Genomic DNA, 20,826 nt, shown 5'->3' with positions numbered 1-20,826 from the left:
GTGGCATCCCATAGATTTTGAATGGCTGTGTTTTCATCATTTGTCTCAAGGTATTTTTCGATTTCCCTTTTGATTTCCTTGTGGCCTGTTAGTTTTTTAGTAGCATGTTTTTTTTTTTAATTTTATTTCGTTTCATTTTATTTTATTTTATTTTGCTTTTTAGGGCTGCACACACAGCATATGGAAGTTCCCTGGCTGTGGGTTGAATAGGAGCTGTAGCTGCTGGCCTGCACCACAGTCACAGCAATGCGGGATCCAAGCCACATCTGCAAACCACCCAACTCATGGCAATGCTGGATCCCCAACCCAGTGAGTGAGGTCAGGGATCAAACCCACATCCTCATGGATACTAGCTGGATTCCTTTTCGCTGCAGCACAATGGGAACTCCAGTAGCATGTTTTTTAGTCTCCATGTAGTCAGTTTTTTCTCATTTCTTTTCCTGTGGTTGATTTCTGGCATCATGCTATTGTGGTCAGAGAAGGTGCTTGAAACAATTTCTATACTCTTAAATTTGTTGAGGTTAGTTTTGTATCCTAGTGTTCTGTTTTTTTGGGATGTAATGTCCTGAAAATATCAATGTATCTAACTCTTCTATTGTGTCACTTAGGATCTCTGTTGCCTTATTGTCTGTCTAGAGGATCTGTGCATTGATGTGAATAAGGTGTTAAAGTCTCCTATTATTACTGTATTCCCATCAGTTTCTCTTTTTATGTCTGTTAGCACTTGTATGCATTTCGGTGCTCTTGTATTAGGGGCATATATATTGATGTGTGTAGTATCCTCTTGTTGAATTGATCCTTTTATCATTTACTAGTGTCCTTCTTTATCATTCTTTATGGCCTTTGTTTTAAAATCTGTTTTGTCTAATATGGGTATTCCAACTCCCACTTTCTTATCATTTCCATTCATATGTAATATCTTTTTCTGTGCCTTCACTTTCAGTTTATATATGTCCTTTGCTATAAGGTGGGTCTCTTGTAGGCAGCATATTGTAGGCTTTTTTTTTTTTTTTTAATCCAGTCTGCCATTCTGTCTTTTGATTGGAACATTCAGTCCATTGACATTTAAGGTAATTATTGATAGATATGTATTTTTTGCCATTTTAAACCTTATTTTCTAGTTGAGTCTATGTTTCTCCTTAGTTCCTTTCTTTTTCTTTTTTTGGTTGAAGGATTTCCTTTTATCTTATTCTGTGTCCTCTTTTTTTGTGTGTGAATGTATTATTTGGTTTTGACTTGTGGTCGCCTTGGTTTTCATGTATGTTAATTCCATCCTCTATCTGCTTGCTTTAGACTGATGGTCATATAGGCGCAAACACATTCTTAAAAAAAGAGTCTAGATTTTCTTGCTCTTCTTCCCAACATTTTATGATTTTGATGTCTTTTTTTACATCTTCATGTTTGTCCTTTGCTGTTCCTTGTGTTTATCACCACTTTGACAAGTAAGTTTTTGTTTGTTTTGGTTCATCCTGTCGGGGACCCTCTGTGCCCCCTGTATCTGGATATCTGTTTCCTTTTTAGATTTGGTAAATTTTCAGACATAATTTCTTCAAATACATTTGCAATCCCCTTTTCTCTTTGTTCTCTTTCTGGGCTCTCTACCTAATATGTGTAGATTGGCATGCTTTATATTATCCTATAGCTCTCCTATATTGCTTGCTTGCTTGCTTAATTTCTTTTTCTTTCTTTCTTTCTTTCTTTCTTTCTTTCTTTCTTTCTTTCTTTCTTTCTTTCTTCTTTCTTTCTTTCTTTCTTTCTTTCTTTCTTTCTTTCTTTCTTTCAATTTGGCTGTCTGCCATCTCAATTGGGTGATTTCCATTATTCTATCTTCCAAGTCACTTATTAAAATGAGTATTCCTCTGCATTATTCATTTTGCTGTTCACTGCCTTTAACTCAGCTTTTGTCTTGGCAAATGAATTTTATTTTTCTTGACTCCTCCATATAATTTCTAGTTCCTTTTTAAAGAAATTTGTGTTACTCTTGTAATTAAGCTGTTCTTAATTCCTTCAGTATTTTTATTACCTCCTTTTTGAATTTAGACTGCAGAGATCTGTTTCATTGTTTGTTCCTCAAGTTATTGATTTTAGATCTTATTTTCGAGTATCAGCACTGCTATGTACTGCTTTCGTTGCATCCTGCAAATTTTGATATGTGCATTTTTGTTGTTATTCATTTAAAATATTTTTTAATTTCCTACATTATTTCTTTTCTTTTCTTTTTGCTTTTTAGGGGTGCACTCATGGCATATGGGAGTTCCCAGGCTAGGGGTCGAATCGGAGCTGTAGCTGCTGGCCTACGCCATAGCCACAGCAATGCAAGATCTGAGCCAAGTCTGCAACCTACACCACAGCTCATGGCAACGCAGATCCTTAACCCACTGAGCGAGGCCAGGATTGAACCCACAATCTCATGGTTCCCACTCAGATTCGTTTACACAATGCCACGATGGAAACTCCTTATTTTACTTTTCAATGTGAAAAGTAAAGCTATACATGTATAGCTCAGGTTAACCTGTGATTTGTGTAGATCACTGATTCTCAGAATTATGAGATCACTTTCTTTTCTGTCTCTTCTCCATGATTCACCCACATTCTTTAATCTACAGAGACCCCCTTTTCTGGTTTCTAAGCCAGAACAATGAGTCTCTGTTGGAATTTAGGCTGCCCATGCTGGCTTGCAAGTGGGGCCCACACTTGTTACAAAGCCACATGTGAGAGAAAAAAAAAAAAAAACCCTGGGAAACACACTTCATATGGGTCAATTATCCCAATTTTTTTTTTTTTTTTTTTTGCCATTTCTTGGGCCGCTCCTGTGGCATATGGAGGTTCCCAGGCTAAGGGTCTAATTGGAGCTGTGGACTCCGGCCTAAGCCAGAGCCACAGCAATGCAGGATCCAAGCCACATCTACAACCTACATCACAGCTCACTGCAACACCAGATCCTTAACCCACTGAGCAAGGCCAGGGATCGAACCCACAACCTCATGGTTCCTAGTCAGATTCGTTAACCACTGTGCCAAGACGGAAACTCCCACTTATCCCAATTTTAGCTCCTCTCCACAATCCACCTGCTTTTTTACTTTTTGGAGTCGAGTTTTTAGTTGTCATCAGCAGGAGGAATGAGCTGTAGTGGGGCTTATGCCACAGTACCAGAACCAGGACTTCTTTGTATTAAATATGTAATATTGGACCTCATCTGTAGAGAGCTGAGAGTCATTCTTCCCTTTTTGTAGCATACTGACATCATAAGTCGCTGTTAATTTTTGTTTTACCTATTCCCCATATCCATTCCCCTTTTCCCAGAAACGGCCGTACTAACAACTTTGATATTTGTCCTTGAATACTTAGGAATCTTTGTAAAATTGCTAGTGCTGTTTACATTTGTATTTGGGTTTTTTTTGGGGGTGGGCACATCCATGGCATATGGAGGTTCCCAGGCTAGGGGTCGAATTGGAGCTGTAGCTGCTGGCCTATGCCACAGCCACAGCAAAGCAAGATCCGAGCCACGTCTGGCCTACATCATAGCTCACAGCAACACCAGATCCTTAACCCACTGAGAGAGGCCATGGGTCAAACCTGCGTCCTCATGGGTGCTTGTCAGATTTGTTAACTGCTGAGCCACGATGGAAACTCTTTTTTTGGGGGGGGGGGTTATATGACTTTTATTTTTTCCATTATAGTTGATTTACAATGTTCTGTCAATTTCTGCTATACAGCAAAGTGACCCAGTCATACATATATACGTACATATTCTTTTTCCCACATTATCCTCCATCATGTTCCATCACAAGTTACTAGATATAGTTCCCTGTGCTATACAGCAGGATCTCATCACTTACCCACTCCAAATGCAATAGTTTGCATCTCTTAACCCCAAACTCCCAATCCATCCCACTCCCTCCCCCTCCCGTTTGGCAACCACAAGTCTGTTCCTCCAGCCCATGAGTTGCTTTTCTGCGGAAAGGTTCATTTGTGCCATGTTAGGTTTCCAATGTAAGTGATTCATATGGTATTTGTCTTTTTATTTCTGACTTATCTCACTTAGTATGAGAGTCTAGTTCCATCCATGTTGCTGCAAATGGCATTATTCTGTTCTTTTTTATGGCTGAGTAGTATTCCATTGTGTATATATACCATATCTTCTTAATCCTTTCTTCTGTTGCTGGACATTTAGGTTGTTTCCATGTCTTGGCTGTTGTGAATAGTGCTGCAGTGAACACACGGGTGTATGTATCTTTTTCAATGAAAGTTTTGCCCAAGAATGGAATTGCTGGATCATGTGGTAGTTCTATATTTAGTTTTCTGAGGTACCTCCATACTGTTTTCCATAGTGGTTGTACCAATTTACATTCCCACCAGCAGTGTAGAAGGGTTTCCTTTTCTCCACATCCTCTCCAGCATTTGTTGTTTGTTGACTTGTTAATGATGGCCACTCTAACTGATGTGAGGTGGTATCTCATTGTTTTGATTTGCATTTCTCTAATAATTAGTGAAGTTGAGCATTTTTTAATGTGCTTGCAGGCCATCTGTATATTGTATTTGTTTTTAATTTACTGAGTTGACATTTTACTGTAGATCTTGTTCTGTTTCTTTTATTGTTCAACAAGGTGCTTTTTAGTTATCATCTCTACTATGAAACCTTAACTTCAGGTTCAAGCTCTCATCAGCCCTTAAACATACGATTGAAACAAACTGTTAAGTCTTCTCCTTTCATTCATTCTTTCCCCCTGGGTCATTTTTCATACATCATCCAGAGTGAAGCTTCTAGGCCATAAATCTAAGGCAGGCCCCACATAGTCAGCTGGAAAAGGGATGTCTCAGAGATCCTTGGACTACACTTTGAGAACTGCTGCTCTGCTGCATTTTGAGCCACCTAGAAAATGCTTCATAGACACTCGCTAATGTTCGTTAACTACATACTACTGACTGGTCTTAGATTTGAGAATTTGGATCCAGCTGTATACCAGACTTCTGGCTGGCCTAACTCAGACAACATAGCACCTTCCTTACATGGGATGTAAGTATCATGTTGCCTAAATAAGACAGGGCACCCTGATATCAAGATTTAGGGAAGAGGCTAAGGGGAAAGGATGATGGATCAGACGAGAGCCTACAGATTGGTCTTTTCCTTCTGAGGGATTCTGTTCAGTTCCTGTGCCTCTGCCAGAGAAATAGAGAGGCCTGGACATACCTGGTTACAGATCCAGTGAATCTTCTGAAGGGTCACAGAATATCCTATTACTTTGACTGCTTTCTTTTCTTTGATGAATTTAGGAAGGCAAATGCTTACCTGAGCTACAGAGTGATCATTTATGTGGACTACTTACTCTTTCTGATTACAATGAAGTATAATGATTATATATATTGTATTAGGTCAACTATTTTCCTTCATAGAATATTACTGTCTAAATTATGTTTTTATTATCAGGCTTCTTAGCTTTTTCACGGGCAACCAACTTGGTTGTCTTCTTATGATATAAGATAATTAATAGGAACTTCACTTAACCCCTCCTTTGTGGTTTATATTTTTGTGTCATATTAGCAGCAGAACCCAGTGCTCCATAAAAGATAATAGTTTCCAGTACACTATCCCTCATGATGACTCCTTAAGCGGCTCATCATCCGCCTCTTCGTGTGAACCAGTGAGTGATTTTCCAGCATCTTTCCGAAAATCTACCTACTGGATGAAGATGAGAAGGATCAAACCAGCTGCTACTTCCCGTGTTGAAGGTATTGGTATCAGTATCTTATTCCAGAGACGGAGAACTCTCTAAAGTGATTTTTTTTTTTTTTTTTTTTTTTGTCTTTTTAGGGCCACACCCACGGCATATGGAGGTTCCCAGGCTAGGGGTCTAATCGGAGCTGTTGCTGCCAGACACAGCCACAGCCACAGCAACGCCAGATCCGAGCCGCGTCTGCGACCTACACCACAGCTCATGGCAACACCAGATCCTTAACCCACTGAGCGAGGCCAGGGATCGAACCCACAACCTCATAGTTCCTAGTTGGATTTGTTTCCACTGCTCCTCTACAGGAACTCCCCTAAAGTGATTTTTTTGAGGTAGCTGTTGTAAATGGCTCTCAAAGTATTACATACCATTGTGTATTTCTTATTAGTGATTGGAATTCTTTTAAGGCTATCACATACTTAAGGTTCGTGAACTGTCCTCTATTTTACTGAGTGAAATTCTGCTGATCTTACTCCTCTAGGTTTTACTGCTCTCAGCCTTTCTTCTTCGTATGAACTGAACTTTCTTTCTCATTATTCTAATTTGATCCTCTGTCAAGGGTTTAGGGACTGGTGTAAGGATTGTTATAAATAGAATTTTCTTAGTGGTTATAGTCTCCAGGGTTCTTAGTAGCCCTTTATCTTGAACAGTTAGCCTCAAATCAGGATCAAACAAATCACACTACCTGAAGGACCTTATTCTTCATAGGGAACAGTTGATCACTTGGGATAGAGAACAATACAAAAGCAAAAGGGGAGGTTGAGGCATTTAGTGAAAAGTTATACCAACTTCCCTAAAAATGTTATAAATGCATCTCTGAGGCCTGTGCTTGCTGATGATCTCTCCCTTTGATAGTCTTTTTTTTTTTTTTTTTTTTTTTTTTTTTTTTTTTTGTCTTTTTGCCATTTCTTGGGCCGCTCCTTCAGCATATGGAGGTTCCCAGGCTAGGGGTTGAATCCGAGCTGTAGCCACCGGCCTACGCCAGAGCCACAGCAACTTGGGATCCGAGCCGCGTCTGCGACCTACACCACAGCTCACGGCAACGCCGGATCGTTAACCCACTGAGCAAGGGCAGGGACCGAACCCGCAACCTCATGGTTCCTAGTCGGATTTGTTAACCACTGCACCACGACGGGAACTCCATCCTTTGATAGTCTTGTGATTAATGATTTGAAGGCAGGCCCAGGCGTTCACTTATAACGAGTTTTTGTTTTTCTGTGTTTTTTCAGGGTCAGGCGGAGTATCGACCAAAGGAAAGAGGAAACCCAGGCAGGAAGAAGATGAAGACTATCGAGAATTTCCTCAGAAGAAGCATAAGCTTTATGGTAAAAGAGTACCTTTACTAACTGTTTTTCTCTGGATGCCCGGGCTTTATTCTTTGAGGTAAAAGGGAGAAGGACCTTAGGTTTGGGGCCTTAAAGCATGTTTGAGCCCTTTGAATTTTTTCAGCAAGAAATGGCTTCCATCCTGCCTTGCTTTCCCCTTCTCTTCTGTTTCAAGGGAGGTGGTTGAGGGAGTGGGGCATAGGATTTGAGAAGAGGCGGGAAGAGAGTTTGGTGCTAGAGAGGAGTTAGCCTAAGTGATGTGTTGAGCTTCAAGTTTCTGTTTTTGCATCAGGGAGAAAGCAACGGCCTAAAACTCAGCCTAATCCCAAAGCCCAGGCTCGTCGGATTCGGAAGGAACCGCCAGCTTATGCAGCAGGTATGCCTTCTGTTGGAAGCTTTGTGTGACCTGGTTCTCATTCTTTTTTTTTGTTGTTGGTAAAGGAATCATGTACCAAAGCATTTCTTTCTTTTTTTTTTTTTTTTATTCTCAGTGAATTTATTACATTTGTAGTTGTACAATGATCATCACAATCCAGTTTTATAGGATTTCCACCCCACAACCCAAGCCAAAGCATTTCTTTAAGGAGGCCCTTATGAAGGGCAGTGATTTAGAGGTCAGTCAGACCTTGGTTCAAGTTTTGGCTCTTCATTAATTTTCTGACCTGCCTCTTAATTTCTGCAAGCTTCAGTATCCCTGTCTTTAATAGGAATAATAAAGGCAGTCAGAATTGCTGTGAAAGTGAAATAGGATAAGAATATTTAACTAAGTTCAAAGGCACATAGGTAGCACTTAGTAAACTGGCTGCTATGTATCTTAGTATCCCACTCTTACATGCTGCTGTGAAAAATGTCACCCATTGTTAGTTATCTGTCAATAAAACAGGGAAAAAAGCCCAACTGGGCTTTGGAGTGGTTCTTGGATGGTTTTTATTGTGGGCAATTGAGTAGGAGGTTCAAAAACTCTTCACTGAAAAAAATTATTTCTAGAATTCATACAGCAAGAATCTCTCCCTCAGGAGGAGGAAAGTCCATTTTGTGATACTTTTTCTAAAATCTGGGTTTGTGCTTTTTGTTTCTGGAGGATACTGCAAATTCTCAGTGTCCCTTCTCTCCTTTGTAGGCAGTTTAGAGGAGCAGTGGTACTTAGAAATTGTGGATAAAGGCAGCGTCTCCTGTCCTACCTGCCAGGCAGTGGGGAGGAAGACCATAGAGGGCTTAAAGAAACACATGGAAAACTGCAAACAGGTTAGACATTTTGTGGCACTTCATAACTGTTGTGACTTTTTACACAAACCTTAAACATCTGGCACTTTGTTGGATATGCTGATTATGCTGGAGAAGAGGCAGCCTTGTGTCACAGAGAAAACATAGGCTTTGGAGTCTGACAGACTTGAGTTTGAGTCTTCTTTCAGCTGCTTACTGGTTGTGCTGTTTAGCTTTCTATGTGTGGACCTCAGTTTGTTTATTAAATACAAATAAAATAATTACTTCCTTGTGTAATCCATGGGACGATAAAAAAGAAATAATACATGCTAAATGCCTGCACCATTACTTGGCAAACATTGGCACTCAGTAAAATGATAGTTCTTATTTTAAAAATGAGTAGCTTTTACTTCTTTGCCCTTGAGGACATGTCAGTGAGCTTGTGGGATTTTGAGATTCATTGGCTATTAAAGAGTTTGGGAAATAAAGAAGATGCAGCCAGCATTTGAATAGGACTTTGTGCCCTTCTCTCTCTTTGTTGAATAGCCTGGCACCGAGCAGTATTTTTTCCTTGTAGGAAATGTTTACTTGTCATCATTGTGGAAAACAGCTTCGTTCACTGGCAGGGATGAAGTACCACGTCATGGCAAATCATAATAGCTTGGTAAGAGTGTCTTCTGTCCTATATGGTATTACTTGGACGAGTGTAGAGATACCTCAGCGGAGGTGGCTAAGGCTCTGTGACCTCATCGGAGTGTAAGGAAGCAGACACTTTTGATAGAAGAGTGAGTTACACGCAGTGACATGTGGATACGTAGGTATTTGTGTGTTGTGTAGGTTAAATGTCCTGGGAGGTTCCAAAGGTTCACGTCCTGGGAGGCTTTGAGCTCTCACTTCTGCTGCATCCACTTCACTGTTGAGGAGAAGATGGAGAAAGCCGGGAGTCAGGGAGCTTAGTCGTGGGCATCAGCTTAGATGCTGGTCTAGGCCTTGATTCTCCTGTGATGGAAGGCTTTTCTGCATCTGTCTTCTCTATAAATCATCTCCTCATTTGCCTCTCGTGCTTTTTAGCCCATTTTGAAGGCCGGAGATGAAATAGATGAGCCAAGTGAGAGGGAACGTCTCCGAACCGTTCTCAAGAGACTGGGAAAGCTCCGGTGCATGCGTGAGGTGAGAGCCCAAGACAGCAGCTCCCTCTGCCTGGAGTCGCAGGTCGGAGTCTTGCTCTCATGCTCTTCCGTGTCTCCTCCTTCTCCCTTAGAGGCCTGGCTTCGTGTCATCTTCCAGCTAAGAGTGGCTCCTGTTTCTCAAGGTCTCCTGACCTCATTCATAGTTCTTTATTTCCTTTCTTATCTCCAGAAATTTGTTCTTCTCCCCTTTTTCTTTGTTTGAAGAAGTTTCTTTATTTCTTTTTTTTTTCTTTCTTCTTTTTAGGGCCGCACCTGTGGCATATGGAGGTTCTCAGGCTAGGGGTCAGATTGGAGCTACAGCTGCCGGTTTACACCACAGCCACAGCAACTTGGGATCCGAGCCGTGTCTTCAACCTACACCACAGCTCACGGCAACGCTGGATCCTTAACCCACTGAGTGAGGCCAGGGATCGAACCCGCAACCTCATGGTTCCTAGTCGGATTCGTTTTCACCGCACCAAACGGGAACTCCCTAAAGGAGTTTCTTTATCATCCTTTCTTTAGCGTGATGAAGAGGAATGTAGTAACCTCATGCGAGGAGCTTTGAATTGCTGGGTATTTGCTATTGAGGTGAAGTTGGATCGGAGACCAAGAGGGAAGCTGTGACACAGAGGAAATGACACAGTTGTAGTTTATCGAATGCTGACTAAATTGATTGAGTATCATGCTTGGCAGGGCAGCAGTTAGGCCAAGGCCAAGGAAGTGTTGTGGCAATGGGAGACGTTGGAGAGGGTCCAGTGATATCAGAGGGTCTATTTGTATGATGTGGCTGTTTAGAAATTTAAAGATCATGGAGTTCCTGTCGTGGCGCAGTGGTTAATGAATCCGACTAGGAACCAGGAGGTTGCGGGTTTGATCCCTGGCCTTGCTCAGTGGGTTAAGGATCCGGCGTTGCCATGAGCTGTGGTGTAGGTCGCCGACATGGCTTAGATCCTGCGTTACTGTGGCTCTGGCGGAGGCTAGCAGCAACAGTTCCGATTCGACCCCTAGCCTGGAAACCTCCATATGCCACGGGAGTGGCCCTAGAAAAGTCAAAGAGACAAAAAAAAAAGAAAGAAAGAAATTTAGAGATCATATCACAATATGTAAGATTATAGTATAGGCCTCTCTCCTTCGTTCAGAGTTGCTCTAGTAGCTTCACCAGCATCATGGGATATCTCTACCATGTCAGAAAATGCGGCAAAGGGGCTGCAGAGCTGGAGAAGATGACCCTGAAATGTCACCACTGTGGAAAGCCGTATCGATCCAAGGCTGGACTTGCATATCATCTGAGGTCAGAGCATGGGCCTGTGAGTACCGATTACTTTCCAGACCCTGTTTGGGGGTCTAGTCTGTGGTGACCGCTTGCCCCTACATCTCTGCTCCATCCTTGGTTCCTCATTTGTAGTCCCTTTTAATCTCAGTGATTTTGTTCTCTCTATTCCTTGTTATTTGTGCTCTTCTTTCTGCCTTTTGATCATTATTAGGTTAGAGAAACCAAAGTTTACCGCATAATCTGGGCAGAAATAAACTCATTCTATTTTTAAAGCTTTTAAGGCATTCTCCCTTAGCTAGAAATTGTGCGGGAATCTGTCCAGCTGGTTTCTTTATTCCAATTTTTTTGTCTTGACTTTTTATTTTCCTGATTACATTTCTAGGCTCTCCCACCTCATATTTTTTTAGCATAAAGTTTCAAAGTAGAACTTACATATGGTAATTAATATTCACCTTTTTCGGTATACAGTTGTAAGAGTTTTGACAAAAACATACAGTCGTGTAACTACCACTACAGCCGAGATAGAGAACAATTTGAACATCCCCCCTAAATTCCTTTGTATTCGTTACGTGGTTATTTGTTCTTCTCACTCGAAACCCCTGGGAACTGCTAATCTATTTCCTGTCTGGAGTTTTGCCTTTTTTGGATTGTTGTATAAATGTAATCATACTGTGTATGACCTTTCGAGTCTGGCTTCTTTCACTTAGCATAATGCATTTGAGGTGTATCCATGTTTTGCACGTTTGTTAGTTTACTCCTTTTTGTTTCTGTCTAGGCTTCCATTGTATGGATGTTGCACAATTTGTTTACCATTCACCGGTTGAAGAGCATTTGAGTTGTTCCAAGTTTTTGGAATTATGAATAAGCTGCTACAAAACCCTTTTTATGTTTGATTGATTAACTGATGACGGTTGCCTAACCAAGCTGATACATCAAAAAACCATCATGCTTAGGACAAAAATGTTCTCCCTGCCTGAGTTTCTTCTAGAATGTTTATATTGTTATGGTTTATATTTAGGGCTGTGATCCATTTGAATGAAATTTTGTAAATGGGTTGACGTTTAAATATGTGTATGTCTTGACTTTTTAAGGGTTTTTAATTTTTAATTTTTAAATTTTATTTATTTATTAATTTTTGTCTTTTGTCTTTTTAGGGTCATACCTATGGCATATGGAGATTCCCAGGTTAGGGGTCTAATTGGAGTTGTAGCTGCTGGCCTATGCCAGAGCCACAGCAATGCCAGATCGGAGCCTCATCTTCGACCTGCACCACAGCTCACAGCAATGCTGGATCCTTAACTCACTGAGCTTGAACCCACAACCTCATGATTCCTAGTTGGATTCGCTTCCACTGCACCATGATGGGAACGGCTGTCTTGACTTTTAACCACTTTCACTTATTACAACACAAAAGATTTTATCCTGCCGAGAAGCTTTTTTACCAGTAAAATATGAATTAAGATGGTGCAGCTTTATATTGGTGATCAGCAAGCTAGCAAATAGCTCTTTGGATATTTTAGAGCAGAAAGGACAGCCTTTAATCACTGATTCTAATGGAAGCTGTTGCTCAGGCCTGTGCTTTACTGTGTCTTATTCTTGCAGATATCCTTCTTCCCAGAGTCAGGACAGCCAGAATGCTTGAAGGAGATGAGCTTGGAGGCAAAAAGCGGGGGCCGAGTTCAGAGGCGTTCCGCCAAGATAGCTGTATACCACCTGCAGGAACTGGCCTCTGCTGAACTGGCCAAGGAATGGCCCAAGAGAAAGGTGCTTCAGGATCTAGTACCTGATGATCGGAAGGTGAGGTAGAAACCGGTATTAATTTTGAACTCTGTGTCTGATACTATGCTTACTACATGCGGAACATACTTGTATGTTGCAAGTAAACATACTTGAGTGGGTGTATGATAAACAGTGTTTTGCTCTTTTATCTTTGCAGTTGGAGTATGTCTGACCCCGCTTCAGTGTTTGGATTCAGATAGGTCCTTGAGTGATAGTCTTTGGCAGAAGTTCTTTAAGGAGCCCTCTTAGTTTTGGACTACATCCAGGGGGAACCTGGACTCCAGATTACTTTTTTTTTTTCCTTTTTATAGCAGCACCTGCAGCATATGGAGGTTCCTGGGCTAGGGGTTCACTTGGAACTGCAGCTGAGGCCTACATCACTGCCATGGCAACACTGGATCCAGCTGCATCTGTGATCTACACCGCAGCTTGCAGCAATGCTGTATCCTTAACCCACTAAGTGAGGCCAGGGGTCAAACCCGCATCCTCACAGAGACAACTTTGGGTCCTTAAGCCACTGAACCACAATGGGAACGCCCCAGATTACTTTTTTGTTTGGTCTTTGCCCACTTTGTTTATTCATTTACTGCAGTGTAATGTTTCCACTTTGTTTATTCATATGTTGTAGTTTAATACTCAGTTTAAATAAGTGGTTTCGGTTGGTGTTTGTAGCAGTAGAACTTCTCTCTCCACCTACTTTTTTTCACAATAAAAAGTTATGCAAAACACTAGTATATGAAATAACTAAAAATGGAGTTGCTCTGCATAACTGGGGGCAGTGAGCCCAACCTCTTGTCTACTTAGTCTTCTTCTTATATTTTGATCATTCCCCTCCATGGCCCCAAGTGTACTTCTGAGGGGTGCAGAAGCCAGCTTGGAAGCCTTCAGTTTAGAATAGATCATGGAGGGAGGGAGCCCTATTTGGCCAAGAGGAGAGGAGGGGTATGTAACAATGAGGTGGTCATGGAAAGGGTTTAGAGGAATACATAGCAAGGACTAAGGTCAAGGCTAAGGACCTGTTATCCTCCAAGGTGTCAAGAAGAATAGTTTAGGAGTTCCTGTCGTGGCTCAGTGGTTAACGAATCCGACTAGGAACCATGGGGTTGTGGGTTCGATCCCTGGCCTTGCTCAGTGGGTTAAGGATCCGGCGTTGCCATGGCTGTGGTGTAGGCCAGCGGCTACAGCTCCGATTAGACCTCTAGCCTGGGAACCTCCATATACCGAGGGAGCGGCCCTAAAAATGTCAAAAAGACAAAAAAAAAAAAGAAGAAGAAGGAGAATAGTTTAGATTTGGCCTAAGGCTCTGACCCGTGTGAGAGGAATGTTATATGTTATAGGAAAATAGGTCAAATCATAGACGTTAACACTTTTATTTGGTCAAAAATCAAAAATCAGTCCTGTTGGTGTCCAAGGAGTTGAATCCTGTTTTGAATATCAGGGCATTCTTTCTTGTTTCAGACTTACTGCCACTTTTTTCCTGCTGCATTCTAATAAAGCACATAGTCATCTAAATTCAGGTTAGATTGAATTTGCACAACGAGGTCTATCTTGTGATATTATGGTACAGTTGCTTTCATTTTGCATGGTATGTGGTAGAGAATTTGTTGGCTCACTGATTAGTTTTAGTAGTCTTATCTACCCTATACTTTCTCAAAAAATCATCAAACAGTTTTATATTTTGAAGTTCCCACTGTGGCTCAGCACTTAATGAACCCGACTAGTATCCATGAGGATGTAGTTTGATCCCTGGCCTCGCCCAGTGGGTTAAGGATCTGGTGTTGCCATGAGCTCTGGTGTAGGTCGAAAATGCGGCTTGGATCCCGTGTTGTTGCTGTGGCTGTGATGTGTAGGCTGGCAGCTGTAGCTCCAATTTGACCCCTAGCCTGGGAACTTCTGTATGCCTTGGGTGCGGCCCTACAAAAAGACAAATAAATAAACGGTTTTATATTTTTGAGTGTATGGGTTTGAAGGCATTTTTTTAAACATAAACATTTAATATTTTGGGTAGTACATTCTTGGGGTTCAGAAGTCAAAATGATGATAAACATTGAGGTATCTCACCCCCATTTGTCTTTTTTCTGTCCTGTTTTTAATGGGTAACCATTCTTTTTAGTTTCTCGTGTCCTTTTAGTGTTTCTTGATGCAAATATAAGCAATTTTTCAAGGAAAAACTCCTGTGTTTTCCTTTATTTTCACACTTCTGTAAACTCACAGCACTTCTGATACCGGATGTGTGGGTTTTTCCCTTGCTGACCAGTTTCCTACCACCAGCTGAGTCTCCTACCGTTTTAGTTCTGACATATCTACTTGGATTCAGTATCAGAGCATAGAAGTTAAGGGCTCAGTCCTACAAGACTGCTCCAAATTCACATGGTGCTCGTCAGTCCCAGGTTGTCAACCTGTACTTCTGATTGATTGGCTACAAATTGGGGCTCCCATGACCTCCCCTCCCTAGGTTGGATAATTTGACACAGAACTCAGAGAAACAGCCTTACTGGTTTGTTATGAAGGATACAGATAAACAGCCAGATGAAGGAATATGTAGGGTGGGACATAGAGAGAGCCTGGCATTGGAGCTCCTGTCCTGTGGAATTGTGGTTGTGTCACCTTCCCAGCACTTACATGGTTAATCAGCCAGAAGTTCTCTGAACCTTCTAATTTGGGCAGTTTTATTGAGGCTTCATCACATAGGCATGATTGATTATTAATTCTGTCTTCAGACCTTCTCCACTTGCCTGAGAATGGGAGGTGGGCGCCTGAAAGTTCCAGGCTTCTAATCATTACTTTGTCTTTCTGGTAACCAGCCCCCTTCTAGGAGCCCACTAAGAGTTAACTCATTAGAACAAAAGATGCTCCTGTCACTCAGGATTCCAAGAGATTTAGGAGCTCTGTGTCAGATATTTCTATTACTGAGGAAATTACGAGAATCAGGAGCTTTGCATCAGGTACTGGGGTCACAGACTAAGTATTAGCAGGATCTAGGGGGCAGATATATATATTTCTTTTTGGGGGGGGGGGTGTGCTGTGCCCATGGCGGCATGCAGAAGTTCCTGGGCAGGGATTGAGTCCATGCCACAGCAGTGACACTAGATCCTTAACCCACTAGGCCACCAGGGAATTCCATTTTTTAAAATGTTTCTTATTATTTCACAAACATATATTCCTTTTTAAAAAATCTTTTTTTTTTTTCTTCTTCTTCTTCTTCTTCCTTCCTGTACCCACCAAAGTTCCTTGGAAATTCCTGGGCCTGGGATCAAATCCATGCCACAGCAGCGATCTAAGCCATTGGAGTGGCAACTCCAGATCCTTAACCTGCTGTGCTACAAGAGCACTCCTAAAAAGCTTTTCAGAGGTTTCTCAAAAATTCTTCTAAGTATAGGATTATATATATATATTTTTTTTTATATTTTATATTTTATACATATATATATATATGGCCTTACAGTATATAATCAAAGTCCTTTTTTCCAAAGTTATTTAGGTTGGCTTTTCCCCTCCATTCCTTTCATATCTTTCTTACTTATAATAATTATTTTTCTCATTTGTAGTAATTAAATTCATGTGTTACTCTTATTGCATTTCTAGATTCCCCCTACATCCTATTCAATTTAAACTATTCATGGGGAAGTAGCCAAGATAATAAGAGTATTAAAACTCTGAGCTTATCTCTCCCATAAGCACACCAAAATTACAGCTATTTAGAGAGCAGCTATCTTTGAGAATGAGGTAAAGGAGAGGCAGAGACATGGAAGTCAAGAACCACATCCCTGGATGGATAACCCACAAATGGAGGGATGATAACACCTGCAGAGGTGCTCCCCAGGGAGTGAGGGATCTGAGCCCCACATCTGACTCCCCAGCTTGGGGATCCTGGACTGGGAAGATGAGTACCCACAATGTCTGACTTTGAAGGCCAGCAGGGCTGTAGGAGACAGAGACCCTGCTCTTAAAAGGGTGTAACACAAAATCTTACATGCTCCAAGACCCAGCACAGAGGCAGAAGTTTGAAAGAAGCTTGGGTCAGACCCTCTTGATGGTTTTGAAGAGCCTCCCAGAGGAGGCAACTGGAACTCCCCTGAAGACACAGTAACTGGAGGCAGTCATTTTCGGGAGCTTGTTTAATCACAAGGATGCTGATGCCAGAAGGTCCGTTTTAGAGTTTTCCCTCTCATCCATGGTACCAGGAGCTTACTTTCCCACCAGTTAGTCAGCACCAGTCCCAGGACTGGCCCAGACTGAGCAGCTAGCCATGCTGGGACCCAGCTCCCTCAACCACTGGGCCCAGGACTTGGATCCGTCCACCAGCAGGCCTGAACCAGCCCTGAGACCACCCAGAGCCTAACCCTCCTCATCAGTGGGTCAGCACTAGCACCAAGAACTCCAGGCTGCACTGCGAGCTTCTCTGGGACCTGGACCTGCCTAATAGCAAGTGGGCACCAGCCCCATAGCCCCCTGAGCTATGCATCCGGCCATTCTGGATTCAGCAAGCCAGAATCAGCCTTGGGCACCTACCAATCCTGGTAGCTAACTACGTTAGGACCAGCTCTGCCCACCAGCAGGTCACCACCAGCCCTAGGACCCCCTGGGTTCTGCTAACAGCTGCGGTGGGACCCAGTCTTGCCCACCAGTGGGCTGGTAACCACTGCACAATTCTGGGCTTGGCAGCCACGTAGACCGGGTACCATCCTTGCCTACCAGTGTGCCCATAGTAGCCAGCCTCGACACAAAAGAAGGGCTCACATAACCCACATAGGGACACCCCTAGAGCACATAGCTCTAGTGATCAGAGGGGAGTGTGTTGCTTGGGTGTCACAGGATGTCTCCTACATAAGGCCACTTCTTCAAGATTGGGAGTCTAACTGATCTATATATTATATAGAAATAAACACAGAGAATTAGGCAAAATGAGGAGAAAGAGGACTACATCCCAAATAAAGGAACGAGGCAAAATCCCAGAAGAAGAACTAAACAAAGTTTGACTTGGATTTGATCCCTGGCCCAGGAACTCCATATGCCATGGGGTGGCCAAAAAAGAAAAAAAATGAAGAATGCAATCCCATTTATAATTGCATCTAAAAGAATGAAATACCTAGGAATAAATCTTTTACAAAGGAAGTAAGAGACCTATACTTAGAAAATTACAAGAACATTGATGAAAGAAATTGAATACCACAGAAACAAAGGGAAAGATATACCATGCTCATGGATTGGAGGAATTAATATTGTTAAATGACCAGAAAAGAGGAAATGCTTATTATAAGTAACACCAGTTTTGTACTCTGATTTAAAGGGTTTTTTTTTTTTTTAGATACTTCCATTTTTAAAGCAGAATGGTTCTTTACTCACCAGAATGCAATGTACAAATATAAATGCAACTTATAAAGTCCACCAGAATTGCCAATGGTGGACTTTATAAGAACTGTCTCTAGAAATGTTAACTCTTTTCTAGAAACTATTTAAGTTTTGTTTTGTTTGTCTTTTTGCTATTTATTGGGCCGCTCCCGAGGTATATGGAGGTTCCCAGGCTAGGTGTTGAATCGGAGCTGTAGCTGCTGGCCTACGCCAGAGCCACAGCAACGCTGGATCCGAGCCGTTTCTGCAACCTACACCACAGCTCATGGCAATGCCGGATCCTTAACCCACTGAGCAAGGCCAGGGACTGAACCCGCAACCTCATGGTTCCTAGTCGGATTCGTTAACCATTGCGCCATGATGGGAACTCCGAAACTATTTAAGTTTTAAGCAGAGACTAACTGGTGTCAAAGCATGTGAAAGGAAGTGCTAGGAAAAATTCTACTTTTGCAGGAGTTCCCATAGTGGCTCAGTGGAAATGAATCTGACTAGTATCCATGAAGATGCAGGTTCTATCCATGGTCTCATTTAGTGGGTTAAGGATCTGGCGTTGCCATGAGCTGTGGTGTAAGTCACAGACTTGGCTCGGATCTGGCGTCTCTCTGGCTGTGGTGTAGGCTGGCAGCTGCAGCTCCGATTCAACCCCTAGCCTGGGGACCTCCATATGCCACAGGTGCAGCCCTAAAAAGACAAAAAAACAAAAACAAAAACACCCCCTACTTTTTCAGTATAAGCAAAGAATAGGTGTTCTAGTCCCTGTGTCTTCTCACATTTTTGTTTCAGGTTGAAGCTTAATTTTTTGTATTAGAATTTTTAAAATATCAAAAATTAGGAGCTCCTGTCATGGCACAGCAGATACGAACTATGATTTCAATCCCTGGCCTCGCTCAGTGGGTTAAGGATCCGGTGTTGCCATGAGCAGTGGTGTAGGTTGCAGACGCGGCTCAGATCCTGCGTTGCTGTGGCTGTGGCGTAGGCCGGTGGCTACAGCTCCAATTAGACCCCTAGCTTAGGAACCTTCATATGCCACGATTGCAGCCCTGAAAAGACAAAAGACAAAAACAAACAAACAAACAAACAAAAAACATGATGTCATTGAAGAAAAATGATAAATGCAGATAAGCAGAAAATAATATTAAAAATACTCAAAATTATAGCATCCAGAGATTACTGTTAGTGTTTTGATTTATAGCCTTTGACCCATAAACATATTTCTATTGAATATATAATATGTACATATATGTGTCTTTAGTATAATGTATACATATGTATAGAGAGAGCAGATTTGTATCCCTTTCTCATTTGTAACAAATATTTTATAACTGTATAATGCTGTCATTAGCCCTTTTTTCAACTGTTTTTTTGTTTTGTGTGTGTGTTTTTAGGGTTGCACCTATGGCATGTGGAGGTTCCCAGGCTGGGGGTCCAGTTGGAGCTACAGCTGCCAGGCTACGCCACAGCCACATCAACACGGGATCCAATCCGCGTCTGCAGCCTACACCACAGCTCATGGCAACACCAGATCCTTAACTCGCTGAGCAAGGCCAGGGATCGAACCTGCAACCTCATGGTTCCTAGTTGGATTTGTTTCCCCTGCGCCACAATGGGAACTCCCCTTTTTTCAATGTTGGATGAAGTGTTATATCAGAAAGTCTCTTGTCTTCTATTAAAAGTCAAACTTTTTTCCTGTCGTGGCTCAATGGTTAATGAATCCGACTAGGAACCATGGGGTTGTGGATTCGGTCCCTGGCCTTGCTCAGTGGGTTAAGGATCTGGTGTTGCCGTGAGCTGTGGTGTAGGTTGCAGACTCAGCTCGGATCCTGAGTTGCTGTGGCTCTGGTGTAGGCTGGTGGCTACAGCTCCGATTCGACTCCTAGCCTGGGAACCTTCATATGCCGCGAGTGCGGCCCAAGAAATGGCAAAAAGACCAAAAAAAAAAAAAAAAAGTCAAACTGTTTTAAGACAAAATAATAGACAATCATTCTTATGCATTTCAGGAACTTTAAAGCTTCTTCTTCCATACTATAATATTTTCTGTATGAAAATATACTTTTGCAACTCCAGAATTACATAACCTAAAGAGTTATATAATTCTCTTACTTTTAGGGTATTTGGTTCAAAGTTGGATTCCTCCAACAAAATCTTTCTTGTCTTGTAGTTAAAATATACTCGCCCTGGGCTACCAACCTTCAGCCAGGAAGTACTACACAAATGGAAGTCAGATATCAAGAAGTATCATCGCATTCAGTGTCCCAACCAGGTGGTTCTTTCTCATTCATTTATTCAGTAAATATTGATCAAGCATCTCCTTTTGTTTCAGTTTTTTATTCCTTTGTGGCAAAGTGCCTGAACTTAGAAGCTTAAAACATGTTACTTTATTTATTAAGAATTCTGTAAGTCAACAATTTTGTCATGGCTCAGAGAGCGGTTGTACATGGCATCAGCTGGAATCATTCATGGGTTGCATTCAACTGGAAGCTCTGATAGGGCCTGAATGTTGAATAACTCAGCTTCTACTTCAGTCGGAGGATTGGCAGTCCATATGGCCTCTCTTCCTGGCAAGGTAGTTGGTTTACTAGCAGGGTACATGGTTCTGAATTCTCAGAGTATTCCAAGAACACAAAAGCAAATGCTCAGATCTTTTAGGTCTAGCTTCAGAATTGTTCAGCATCATTTCTGTCTGTCTGTCTTTTTTTTAGGGCTGTACCCATGGCATATAGAAATTCCCAGGCTAGGGGTCTAAGCAAGGCTGCTGCTGCTGGCTTACACCACAGTCACAGCAATGCAGGATCCTTAACCCATTGAGTGAGGCCAGGGATCAAACCCAAGTCCTCATGGATACTAGTTGGGTTCGTTACTGCTGATCCACAGCAGGAGCTCCCAGCATCATTCCTGTAGCATTCTGTTGGTTAAAGGAATGGCAGGACTAACCCAGTTTAAAAGAGAGGGTAAATGATTCCAATTCTTTTTTTTTTTTTTTTTTTTTTTTTTTT

General features: G+C 41.9%; 1 protein-coding gene across 17 annotated transcripts in view; it reads left to right on the top strand.

Annotated features, from left to right (window-relative positions):
• Positions 1-20,826, top strand: part of ZNF512 (zinc finger protein 512) — a 33,414-nt gene that overhangs the window by 5,260 nt on the left and 7,328 nt on the right. For 5 of the 17 annotated variants that reach the window (XR_014842448.1, XR_014842443.1, XM_085019853.1 and 2 more), the window contains 9 exons: positions 5,543-5,730; positions 6,959-7,054; positions 7,347-7,430; positions 8,175-8,299; positions 8,835-8,921; positions 9,329-9,427; positions 10,569-10,736; positions 12,305-12,499; positions 19,992-20,093. Coding sequence is in view for 9 of the 17 variants with exons in the window: in XM_003125288.6 (XP_003125336.2) it covers positions 5,543-5,730; positions 6,959-7,054; positions 7,347-7,430; positions 8,175-8,299; positions 8,835-8,921; positions 9,329-9,427; positions 10,569-10,736; positions 12,305-12,499; positions 19,992-20,093 (1,144 nt within the window). In the remaining 8 variants the exon portion in view is untranslated. Of the gene's footprint in view, positions 1-4,174; positions 4,231-4,657; positions 5,018-5,542; positions 5,731-6,958; positions 7,055-7,346; positions 7,431-8,174; positions 8,300-8,834; positions 8,922-9,328; positions 9,702-10,348; positions 10,737-12,304; positions 12,795-13,683; positions 14,441-19,991; positions 20,564-20,826 lie in introns of those variants that run through there. The other 12 variants (XR_014842444.1, XR_014842447.1, XM_005653048.4 and 9 more) reach the window with 7 other exon arrangements.

Source organism: Sus scrofa, chromosome 3, assembly GCF_054392235.1.
Source record: "Sus scrofa isolate SSC_HxYL_T2T_F1_AM1 chromosome 3, Sscrofa_HxYL_maternal_Yorkshire_Landrace_v2.0, whole genome shotgun sequence".
In the NCBI taxonomy this organism is placed as follows: domain Eukaryota; kingdom Metazoa; phylum Chordata; class Mammalia; order Artiodactyla; family Suidae; genus Sus; species Sus scrofa.
This window is presented reverse-complemented; position numbering and strand designations above follow the sequence as displayed.